Source organism: Hibiscus syriacus, unplaced genomic scaffold (genome assembly GCF_006381635.1).
Source record: "Hibiscus syriacus cultivar Baekdansim isolate YM2019G1 unplaced genomic scaffold, ASM638163v2 tig00000916_pilon, whole genome shotgun sequence".
NCBI lineage: Eukaryota > Viridiplantae > Streptophyta > Magnoliopsida > Malvales > Malvaceae > Hibiscus > Hibiscus syriacus.
The window spans coordinates 1,701,772-1,713,874 of NW_024061833.1; the positions used below are offsets into that span (position 1 = coordinate 1,701,772).

Genomic DNA, 12,103 nt, shown 5'->3' on the forward strand with positions numbered 1-12,103 from the left:
AAGAAATAAAAGTAATAATTTAAGTACTAAACATGTAGTTTACCTTATTTAAGAATGGACGTGGCAGATTCTTATTCGTCATTTTAAAATCTCAAATGGAAAGCCATGCAGCATCTAATCCACATCTTGTACGTTCTATATTGACGTGGCAGATTCTTATTCGTCATTTTAAAATCTCAAATGGAAAGCCATGCAGCATCTAATCCACATCCTGTGCCTTCTATATGCAAACTTCTCTGAACGCGACATTGTTCATTCGTAGTACGTCGAAGCTAAATTAAACACACACAAAAAACGCCCAAAAAAAAAAACCCTCCCGAAATTCTTACATGGTATCAAAAAACCCGAATCCGGCCGTGGGATTTTACCTGGATCCGACTGGAATGGCGTTGCCAGGACTGGGACACTTCGCCACCACCGACGCGGCGGCGGCGGCGGCTTCTACGGTTTCATCTTCCGAAGATCCGAATAAGAAAATCCGAAAGCCATACACCATAACCAAGTCCAGAGAGAGCTGGACTGAACCCGAACACGACAAGTTCCTCGAGGCTCTCCAGCTGTAAATTCTAAAACCGTTTTTCTCTCTAATTAATTATACGAAATTTCTCCGATTCTCTTCCGAATTAGGGTTTTGGCTCTCTTTTTTCTTTTGGAAATTGCTTACAGTTGTTGATTGCTTGAGTGTCAGTTTTAAGGATTTCACTTGAATTTGATGTTGAAGGCTTATTTATTGCTAAATTGAAATTTCTGAAATGTTTTTTTAAAAGTTTTATAGGTATTAATTGAAAGTAAGATGAGGATTGATTTGTAATGGACAACTGAGGAAGACAAATGAGATGACATTTTTTGTTATATGTATTGAAGTATATGTTTCTTCATATGTCGGTTAGGTTTAGGGTTCTTATATGAACTGAAAAGGCACTGAATTACAGTAAGCCTTTTCCACATATTCGCAAGATGACACTGGAACCTTGCAAGCGTTTAAACTGTTATAGTAGAATATGTTTGACGATTTAGTGGAGATATACTAGTTTTATGTTGTTTGATTTTGCATGACAGTTGAGAAGGTCCTGCTCTCATTTCTTGTGCTTGTTTTCTTGATTATTGTCAGATTTGATCGTGACTGGAAAAAGATTGAAGCGTTCGTCGGGTCAAAGACTGTTATTCAGGTAAACTGAAATGTATCTAACCTTTTTCCTTGGTTAATTTTTGTTCTGCAGGTTGAAAAGGAAAAAAAGGCAGGAGGGTGGTTTAGGAATGAACGATTTCTATTTTTTTTTATCATAGTTAGGATCTCTCCCAAGGATCCTACACTTTCCGATGTTTCAGTAAGCCCAATAGATTTGTGAGGATGTGAAAACCAGTGTAGCTTCTAATTAGAGGTTGTTTGTTTTTAACAATTCTGTGTGTTTAGCAATGCCCATAATAAACATTTAAAATGAAGTGCCATTTTTTTGTTTTTGTAGATTCGTAGTCATGCTCAGAAGTATTTTCTAAAGGTTCTGAAGAATGGAACAAATGAACAGCTACCTCCACCTCGACCTAAAAGGAAATCAGCTCATCCATATCCTCAGAAAGCCTCAAAAAATGGTAAGAATATTTTATCCCAAGTACGAGTAGTAATCGGAGAACAATCTAAACATAAGAAATCCTGTCTCTCTGTGTCACATCTGGCAGCTCGTACACACCCACAAATATCGGGGTCTTTTCAGTCATCAACTGCTTTAGTTGACATTGGTTATGGTCTAAGATCTGATTCCTCACTGATGCTTATGGACCCTGTTACTACCGCTGCATCATCTTCCTGGACAAACAATGAACTATCAATTTCTCACAAGCTAAAAAGGGTTTCTTATTCTTCCTAATTCTATCATTCTGACAACGAACACATTTATGGTGGCAGACTCTCAGAGGTTAAGGTTTTGATTATGTGTCATATACTTTCAATTATAGGTCCTGTGATGGCCAATAAGCCTTGTGGTAGCATCGATAGTACCCCAAAGCCTCGACAAACTGGGGAAATAGATAATCAGGGAAATAATGGCCATGCACTAAGAGGTTTGTATTAGTGCTAATTGAAAACTGTGATTGTTTATCTTATTTTATCCTCAGACCCTTTGAAATGGCTTTTTGCTTCATGCAGTCTTACCTGATTTTGCTCAAGTAGTTTTATTGCTAGTGTCTTTGATCCAAACACTACTGGTCATCTGCAGAAACTTAAAAAGATGGATCCCATAGACGTTGAAACTGTAATCCTTTTTTTAACCATGACATTTTATATAATCTTGCCTGATCATGCCTTTGACGTCTTTGCTTATTTTTCTTTCTCCTATTCAGGTTCTTTTGTTGATGAGAAACCTCTCCATCAATCTGACAAGCCCTGATTTTGAGGATCATGTGAGTTTCTAGATCTTTCTAATGATTGCTTGTTCCTCCAGGGTGAGGCAACTAGATTAGTAGAAGTAGTGATGTTAGTACTTAGTATCCTCCTTTTCTATGGTAGGTGTCCTTGTTGTAGTTTGTCTTTTTATAATGGGTCGAATGGTTGAATACCCAGGAATTTCTTTTGGCAGATACAATTTGATTTGCACATTCCTGCCTATAACATAAATTCAGGGACAGCTCTCTGCTTTCTTCCATTTGGACTACAATTAGTTTTAACGTATCAAGTATTTAGAAATATGGCAGTTTGACCTAAAAGAATGATGAATTCTTTTGATATTGTAGATCTATCTTGGGCGTAATGCTCTGTTGTATTATATATATTTGTCTTGTTCGAATTTGTTTGATGATACTTTCTCATACTTTGGGGTGATGCAGAGAAAGCTGCTTTCTTCCTATGAGATCGACACAGAGACAAACTACCATGGTGGTGCATGTAAAGCTGTTGGTTCTTGATACTTATCGGTGTAGAAGAATTACTTAATAAGGTTGGTGATGGTTTTTGCTTTGCTTTAACTCTTTCTGTTTGTTCTTCATACTCTTTTATTTCGTATATAATTAAATATGAACTCTTTCTTTCATAGCAAGAAGGGCTTAGAATCAAAAGGGTCCTATACTGTATGATGTTCCGTTAGTATATTTATTGTTGTTAGGACCTCCGGCTGCTTTCCAAATAAATTTCCTCGTTCTGCGGCCATGTATGTAAAAAAAAGGAGAAGAGGGTGCAGCAGAATGAAAGAAGAAGAATTGCGAAGAGAGTGTATAGTGCTTATCTTTTTTGGTTTTGGTTTTTGAAGGGGTATTTTTGTACAATGTCCTGTCTTCTGTATTTAAGTTTTGACAGCTTGTTTTATGGTGAAATCCTATGTTGGTATTTGGACCACAGAATGCTGCTCTGCTTTGGGTTATATACAAGTATCGGTTTTTTTCATCGTTTGTTGTATTCTGTGTACTGCACGAACGGGTATTAAAATGGTGAGTGATGTTTTAGGATTATTGTCTTATTCGCTTACGGTAAAAACGTATTCTACAAATGGGCTTATATTGATATTATATATTTTATTTAGACTTTTAAGCTTTAGGATTTAAAATTTAGAATCATTTAAATATATCAAATGACACATTCAAATAGACATATTTATAGATTATGCTTGTGGAAAGTGCGTTGTAGATGGGAAAAGGTCAAATTTTTATAATTACTTTGTAGTGTATCTTTTTTGAAACTTGTATTTTCAGTTTCGGAGTTAAATTTATCATTAATTTTATAGATGCTTATTATGATCAAGACTGAATACATTAAACTATAAGTTCCTTTTTGGATTCGCCTTTGCCTTAGGTTCCCCTTTCAATGGCGGCTTGATTGGTCGCCACCATTTGGCCTTACAATCCATTCCTTCTGCTTCCTTTGATTATTTGGGCTTTTGCTGTTTCAGCTGTGCAGGGATTGCCAGTGGCTCCATGACTGAAAGAACATAAAGTATTCATCATTTTTCTCGGGTTTTGTTTACCCTGTTGTTTCTCATCGATTCTGGGCGAGAGCTACTGGGTTATTGACTTTGCCTGTTCATGTCAGTTGCTTTACGTGGTCATAACGCAACGCTTGTTCTTAATTTAACAAAATAAATTTCGAACTACACTTCTAGAAACCATGACGAGAAATGGAGCGCACTGGGGAAAACGGCTGTCACCGCAACTTTAGGCGGATGCCCAGGGTGTTTACTACCCTTCTTAGGAGAAGGATTTCACGTAGTCATTGGAATGTAACCGAAGTTTGAGTGATTTAAGGTGGCTCAGTTACATACCAATGATATGGTGCATGGGGTTCCTTCACCGATTTATACTTGATCCCCGGGTGAGTTTTCTTAAAGAAAATTTTATCATGGAATCATTCGCAAGATACTAAAGAAAATGAACAAAAAAACCGATTAATATTTCCACACTTAATATTTAGACAACTGGTGGAACTTCAAGACATTTGTTTTTTTATGAATTTAGGATATAACAAACAGAGAAGACAAGGACAGAATCCACCTTTATCAAAACAGAACAACGAAACTCACATCCATAAAGAAATTTCACTTAATATATTTTTTTACGGTTTCAATCTACCTCCTCCATCTTGCTTACCTCAGCTTCATCTTCCTCGAGAGCAGGCATGTCAGCATCATCAACACCGGTTTCATCCTCATCATCGATGCTCAGACCCAGCTTCAGCATTCTATGGATTCTAGCCGCGAATGTGTTCGGATCATCCAGGCTGAACCCATAGGTCAAAAGCGCGGTCTCAAACAGCAGCAGCACAAGATCCTTGACCGACTTATCGTTCTTATCAGCCTCAGCTCTCTTCCTCAGCTCTTCCATGATTCCATTGTCGGGATTGATTTCCATAGTCTTCTTGCTTGACATGTATGAACTCATGCTGTTATCCCTCAGGGCCTGAGCTTTCATAATCCTTTCCATGTTAGCTGTCCACCCGTACTCTCCGGTAACCAGACAGCAAGGCGAATCGACAATCCTGTCGGAGACTACAACCTTCTCCACTTTGTCTCCTAGAATATCCTTAATAGTCTTGCAGAGATCCTCAAAAGACTTTTTTCTCTCCTCTTTTTTCTTTTTCTCTTCCTCAGTCTCGTCTTCTAGCTTCAGACCTTCCTTTGTGGCGGAGACGAGCTTCTTGCCATCGTATTCCTTTAACTGTCCAACGGCATACTCATCAATGACATCGACCATGAAAAGAACTTCGTATCCTTTCTTCTTCAGTTTCTCCAAGAACGGGGAGTTCTCCACTGCCTTCTTGCTTTCACCAGTGATGTAATAAATGTCTCTCTGCCCCTCCTTCATTCTGGTGACGTAATCCTTCAAACCTGTCAACTCATCGCCACTCTTGGTCGAGTGGTATCGAAGAAGGTCGGCTAACTTGGCCCTGTTTTGGCTGTCTTCATGAATACCCAACTTCAGGTTCTTCGAAAAAGACTCGTAGAATTTGTTGTAGTCCTCCTTGTTCTCAGCGATCTCATTGAACATCTCAATGCACTTTTTCACAATGTTTTTCCTGATCACCTTCAAAATCTTGTTCTGTTGTAACATCTCACGAGAGATGTTGAGTGGCAAGTCATCCGAGTCGACGACACCTTTCACAAATCCAAGGTACTCGGGGATAAGTTCCTCACAGTTGTCCATAATGAACACCCTCCTAACATACAGCTTGATGTTGTTCATCTTCTTCCTAGTGTCAAAGAGATCAAACGGAGCTCGCTTTGGTACAAAGAGAATGGCCTTGAACTCAAGCTGTCCTTCAACCGAGAAATGCTTGACGGCCAGATGTTCCTCCCAATCATTAGTCAAGCTCTTGTAGAAAGAGGCATACTCATCTTTAGTGATCTCCTCCGGCTTACGCAACCAGATCGGTTTTTGCTTGTTGATTAGTTGCCATTCATGAGACACTTCCTTGATCTTCTTCTTCTTCTTTGATTTGTTCTCCTCCTCATCGACATCCTCCACATTTCCTTCCTCATCTTTCTTTGGTTCATCATCTTCATCGTCGCTGATCTCTTTCTCGGTTGTCTTCTCTGTCCAGAGATACATTGGGTAGCTAATGAACTCGGAGTGCTTCTTCACTAGGTCCTTGATCCTCCTCTCCTCCAAGTACTCTAACTGCAAATACAATCGGCAAACAACAATTAAACTTTCCAAGATTATACAGATTAAATCTTATAAACTTTAGTTGAAAACAAGCTAAATATTTACCTGATCTTCCTTAAGGAAAAGAGTAATCTTAGTACCCCTACCAAGTTGCTCCCCACCGACATCCCCCGTGACAGTGAAGGAGCCACCAGCTTGGGACTCCCAAATGTACTGCTCATCATCATTGTGCTTTGTGGTCACAATGACTTTCTCAGCAACGAGGTAAGCAGAGTAGAAACCAACACCGAATTGTCCGATCATGCTCACATCGGCTCCAGCTTGCAATGCCTCCATGAACTCCTTGGTTCCAGACCTTGCAATCTGTTAACGAAAATGGGTAAAGAAAACGAAAGAACACGAGAATTTTACGAGGTTCGGCAATGTGCTTACGTCCTCGGTGCCTAGGCGGCGCTAGAAGTTTTATTCAATGATATTTTAGGTCTAGGTTACATCTCTATTTATAATAGAAAACCCTGGTACATAATTACAAAATCAACCCTGTACCGTACCGCGGGGGCTGCGCCCCCACACCCCCAACCCACATAATTCGTAACCCCACAACGAGACTTTTTATGAGCCATACATAACAAATCTCCACCTTGGCGAATATCCTGCCCCTTGGAAACTTCAATGTGGGTTGGGTTACCTTGCTTCTTTAACAACTCGAAACATTCAACAAGTCCAAGCAATGCTTGAACTTGTCTGTCGTAACTGGCTTGGTGAACATATCAGCGGCATTCTCATCAGTATGTACCTTCTGAAACAAAACCTCTCCAGATGCAACCAACTCTCTGATCTTGTGGAACCTTACATCAATATGTTTAGTTCTAGCACGATACACCTGATTCTTAGCCAAGTGAATAGCACTTTGATTATCACAAAGCAACTGAACTCCACCTTGTTGAACACCCAACTCCTTCACTAAACCAGTAAGCCATAAAGCTTCTTTTGCAGCTTCAGCCGCTGCCATGTATTCAGCTTCAGTTGTAGATAGTGCCACGACAGATTGAACAGTAGACTTCCAGCAAATAGGCCCTCCACCAAGAGTAAACACATACCCTGTCGTAGATCTTCTATTATCCAAGTCACCTGCATAATCTGAATCCACATATCCTACAACCAAAGGATTATCCCGCTGACTCCCAAAAACAATTCCATGTCCCACAGTACCCTTTAAGTACCGAAAGATCCACTTGACTGCATCCCAATGTTGCTTACCAGGTTTAGACATGTACTTACAAACTTGACTAACAGCATGAGCTAAATCAGGACGAGTACATACCATCGCATACATCAAGCAGCCAACAGTATTAGAATACGGAACCTTTGCCATATTTTCAGCTTCCTTATCTGTCTTAGGGCACTGTTCTGATGAGAGCTTAAAGTGATTCGCCAATGGAGTGCTAACTGGTTTCGCGCTGCTCATCGCAAACCTTTCTAGCATTTTCTCAACATAACCCCGTTGAGATAGCCGCAGTTTCCTTGAGTCTCTGTCCCTGCAAATTTCCATTCCAAGAATTTTCTTTGCAGCACCTAAATCTTTCATATCAAATTCATGACTCAATAAAGTTTTCAAACCGATAACATCATCCATGTTCTTCGCAGCAATCAACATATCATCAACATACAGTAATAGAAAAATAAAAGAACCATCATCAAGGCTCTTAACATAGACACAACAATCATACTCACATCGGTTGTAGCCAATCTTGATCATATAGGAGTCAAACCGTTTATACCACTGTCTCGGAGACTGTTTTAACCCGTACAAAGATTTCTTCAATCTGCAAACTAAATGCTCGTTTCCAGGTTGAGTGAAACCTTCAGGTTGCCGCATGTAGATCTGCTCCTCTAAATCACCATGCAAAAAAGCAGTTTTAACATCCATCTGCTCTAAATGCAAATCCCAACTAGCCACCAATGCAAGTACTGCTCGGATTGAAGTGTGCCTGACCACAAGAGAAAAGATTTCATCATAATCAACTCCTTTCTGCTGTGAAAAACCCTTCGCTACCAAACGAGCCTTGAACTTCTCCCCCTCTTTTTCTGTTACTGCTGGTTTCTTCTTATACACCCATTTGCAACCAATCGGCTTCTTACCCTCAGGAAGGGGAACTAACTCCCATGTGCGATTGTGATTCAAAGACTTCATCTCCTCAACCATGGCTGCCATCCACTTGTCGTTTTCCTGACTAGTAACGGCATCATGAAAAGTAACCGGATCATCACTGCTAACAATAAGTGCAAAAGATACCAAGTCTTCAAAACCCAATCTGTTCGGAGGCTTTATATTCGTCCGTCTCACCCTGTCTCTGGCGAGACTATAATCCTGCAAATCATCCGTAGTGGAACCACCAGAAGTCCGTTGAGAAGTTTCTGGTTTCTCAACTGGAAACTGCTCGAAATCCACCACTGTCGTGTCTTGCTTCTGCTGCAACATGGATTGTTCATCAAAAACGACATCTCTACTAATCACAACTTTCTTCGCAACTGGATCCCAGAACTTGAATCCTTTGACACCTTTCTTGTAACCCAGAAAAATGCACTCCTTTGATTTTGCATCAAGTTTGGATCTCTCATCAGCAGGTACATGCACATAAGCAGGACAACCAAAAATCCGTAAGTTATCAAAACTAACATCATGACCAGTCCATACCTCTTCTGCAACTTTCCCAGCCAGCGATGCCCTTGGCGATCTGTTGATAAGGTAACACGCCATGTTAACAGCCTCAGCCCAGAAGTGTTTGGGAAGCCCCGCATTCAACCGCAAACATCTGGCTCTTTCATTCAACGACCTGTTCATTCGTTCCGCAACACCATTCTGTTGTGGTGTCTTGCGCACTGTAAAATGCCTCTGAATCCCATGCTCCTTACAGAATTGTAGGAACCGTGAATATGTGTACTCCGTACCATTATCAGACCGCAAACACTTGATTTTTCGTCCTGTTTGGTTTTCTACCTCAGCTTTCCACAGCTTGAACTTCTCAAAAACTTCAGATTTCTGTTTCAAAAAATACACCCAAACTTTCCGTGAAAAATCATCAATAAAAGTAACATAGTACCTAGATCCACCCAAAGACGATGTCGTGGAAGGCCCCCATACATCAGAATGCACATAATCAAGAATCCCTTGAGTTGTGTGCTTCGCAGTCTTGAAACGAACTTTAGTCTGTTTACCAAGAACACAATACTTGCAAAAGTCGAGCTTACAGTTTTTGACACCATGCAACAAGTTTCTCTTGTGTAATTCTGCCATACCACGTTCACTAAGATGAGCAAGGCGCATATGCCACAATTTTGTCGTATCATCACAGGACTCAACAGAGTGAACTCCACCTGCAACGGTACTCCCTAACAATCTGTAGATATTCCCTGCAGTCATCTTGCCTTTCATCACAGTCAATGCTCCTTTAACAATCCGAATGGTTTCCCTATCCTCGTCAGCCTTAGGGATAAAACCATTCTTGTGTAAAGTGCCCAAGGAAATCAAATTCTTCTTCAAGTCTGGGATATGTCGAACACCACTCAACGTCCGAACGGAGCCATCGTGTATCTTAATTCTGACATCACCAATACCAACAATATTGCAACATCGATCATCACCCAAATAAACCGAACCAGAATTAACCGGCCTGTATGTCGAAAACCATTCCCTATTTGGCGTGATGTGATAAGAACATCCAGAATCAAGAATCCAAGCATCCGTCAATTGTGTCGTTGAAATAGAAAGCATATCACCCTCACTGCAATCAGAATTATCATCCTCGACCACGTTCACAGACTTGGATGAGCCATCACGCTTCTCATCTGTCTGCTTTTTCAACTTCGGACAGTCTCGCTTCATATGTCTCGCCTCCTTGCACTTGTAACAGTGAATCGTCTTCTTATCCCTGGATTTGGATCTGGAATTCCGCTTCCCAGACCCTGCCTTCTCTGGCTTCCGTCCACGATCTCGATTACCCTTGACATATAAGCTATCGGCTTGAGAGCTTTCCCCTGTATTCTGCTTCCGCTGGTTGTGAGCCAACAAGGCTGCAGTAATCTCCTCAACGTTGATAGTCTCTTTCCCATATGTAAGAGTAGTCACCATGTGTTCGTAAGAGGAAGGCAACGAACACAACAGAATCATCGCTCTGTCTTCATCCTCAATTTTCACATCAAGCCGAGCCAGATCAGAAACGATTTGATTGAAGACATTCACGTGTTGCGCCAAATCGTGATCGTCCTGCATCTTCAGCCCATACAGCCGTTGCTTCAGATACAGTTTTGTCGTTAAGGATTTGGACATAAACTGACTTTCCAACTTCCTCCAAATTTCGTCTGGAGACGATAGATGCATGACGTGATACATGACCTCGTCCGCCAAGCATAATCGTATGGTTCCTGCCGCTCGCTGCTGCAATTCTTCCCAATCTTCCTTATCCATCGACGCCGGCTTTGTAGATCGCAAAGCCTTCAAGATCCCTTGCTGCGCCAATAGATCCTTCACCCTCGTTTGCCATAATCCGAAGTTACCCTGACCATCGAATTTCGCGACTTCGAATTTTGCTCCTGACATCTGATACCAATTGTTGACGAAAACGGGTAAAGAAAACGAAAGAACACGAGAATTTTACGAGGTTCGGCAATGTGCTTACGTCCTCGGTGTCTAGGCGGCGCTAGAAGTTTTATTCAATGATATTTTAGGTCTAGGTTACATCTCTATTTATAATAGAAAACTCTGGTACATAATTACAAAATCAACCCTGTACCGTACCGCGGGGGCTGCGCCCCCACACCCCCAACCCACATAATTCGTAACCCCACAACGAGACTTTTTATGAGCCATACATAACACAATCGTACCCAAGTTGTTCACCAAATCTGAATTTTCAAACAACAAAGCAATTAAGAAGCTGTGGCAATACAAATTACAGCATATCAAGTAATTTTTACCATAATCTAAGCTACATTACCTGCTTTAGTCATGCCAATGCCACTGTCGATGATGGAGAGGGTCTTGTTAACCTTGTCCGGCACAAGCCTAATGAAAAGCTCCGGTTGAGCATCTAACTTGCTCTTATCAGTCAGGCTCTCATATCGGATTTTATCCAGAGCCTGTAACACAACATAACCAAAATAATTAGGCAATCTCATTCAACAAACACAAACAGAACGAGTGAAAAATTCCTTAAAATATTTCTTGTTTACTACAAAATCAAATTCGCTTGATTTAAATTCATCGTAATATTCAAACAATAAATCGATCTTCTAGACGCAGAGATCATCATTCAACAGCAAAAGAATGTCTACCAAAGAGCTATCTACTAGGCCTATCGCCACAATCTATACCTTAAGCATATATATATATATATATATATATATATATATATATATATATATATGCTTCAAATTTTCAAAGAGCACTAAAGCAGTAACAGAGACGAAGAATACGTACGTCAGAAGCATTGCTAATAAGCTCACGAAGGAAAATCTCCTTATTACTGTAAAAAGTATTGATGATCAAGCTCAGAAGCTGGTTGATCTCGGCCTGAAAGGCGAATGTCTCTGCATCAGCCATCAGCACGTCTGCCATTGCCTCGTACGCAACCAAAGGAACCAAACAGAAAATGCAGATTTGGAAATTTTTAGCGAAGGAAAGCTAAGAATTTAGCGTAATGGAACTGATACTTTGCTTGCTAAGAGAGAACAATCGTGATGTGAGGAGAAAAGATTTGAAGGTATTTATATATTGAAACCAGGTTCTAGTCCCTTCGATGATATATTAGCAACATTGGGGCGGGAATGGGGTTCTCGATGGTTCTATGAAACGATGCCGTTCCAGTGTTGTTTTATGAAAGTTTTGTTGATTATTCAGGGGGGAAGTTTTCGTTCCTACCGGAAACTGAGGCAATTCGAGAAAGTTCGTGATAGCTATGACTGATTGACTGTCTCGAATGTTCCAATCGGGTAACCGTTTGAGATTTTCGTTGACGTA

At 40.5% G+C, this 12,103-nt stretch overlaps 1 protein-coding gene and 1 pseudogene across 1 annotated transcript; one reads left to right on the forward strand and one right to left on the reverse strand.

The window, feature by feature from the left end:
- The first annotated feature begins 251 nt into the window (after window positions 1–251).
- LOC120117776 lies at window positions 252–3,161 on the forward strand (annotated as a pseudogene).
- A 1,289-nt stretch (window positions 3,162–4,450) lies between these two features.
- On the reverse strand, window positions 4,451–11,847 carry LOC120117787 (heat shock protein 83-like). The gene is made up of 5 exons (XM_039138006.1): window positions 11,564–11,847; window positions 11,082–11,223; window positions 10,967–10,989; window positions 6,190–6,447; window positions 4,451–6,096 (listed from the first exon to the last, which is right to left on the reverse strand). The coding sequence occupies exons 1-5, from the start codon at window positions 11,699–11,701 to the stop codon at window positions 4,543–4,545; spliced, it is 2,115 nt and encodes a 704-aa protein (XP_038993937.1). The 5' UTR covers window positions 11,702–11,847; the 3' UTR covers window positions 4,451–4,542.
- Between the last annotated feature and the right edge of the window lie 256 nt (window positions 11,848–12,103).

What these genes read in the sequence shown, in the direction of transcription:
- LOC120117787 (XM_039138006.1), bottom strand. Translation starts at nt 11,701, where the DNA reads ATGGCAGACGTGCTGATGGCTGATGCAGAGACATTCGCCTTTCAGGCC. An exon ending in TTATTAGCAATGCTTCTGAC is followed by an intron (nt 11,224 to 11,563) that starts GTACGTATTCTT and finishes GTTGTGTTACAG; the next exon opens with GCTCTGGATAAAATCCGATA. An exon ending in CATTGGCATGACTAAAGCAG is followed by an intron (nt 10,990 to 11,081) that starts GTAATGTAGCTT and finishes TTGAAAATTCAG; the next exon opens with ATTTGGTGAACAACTTGGGT.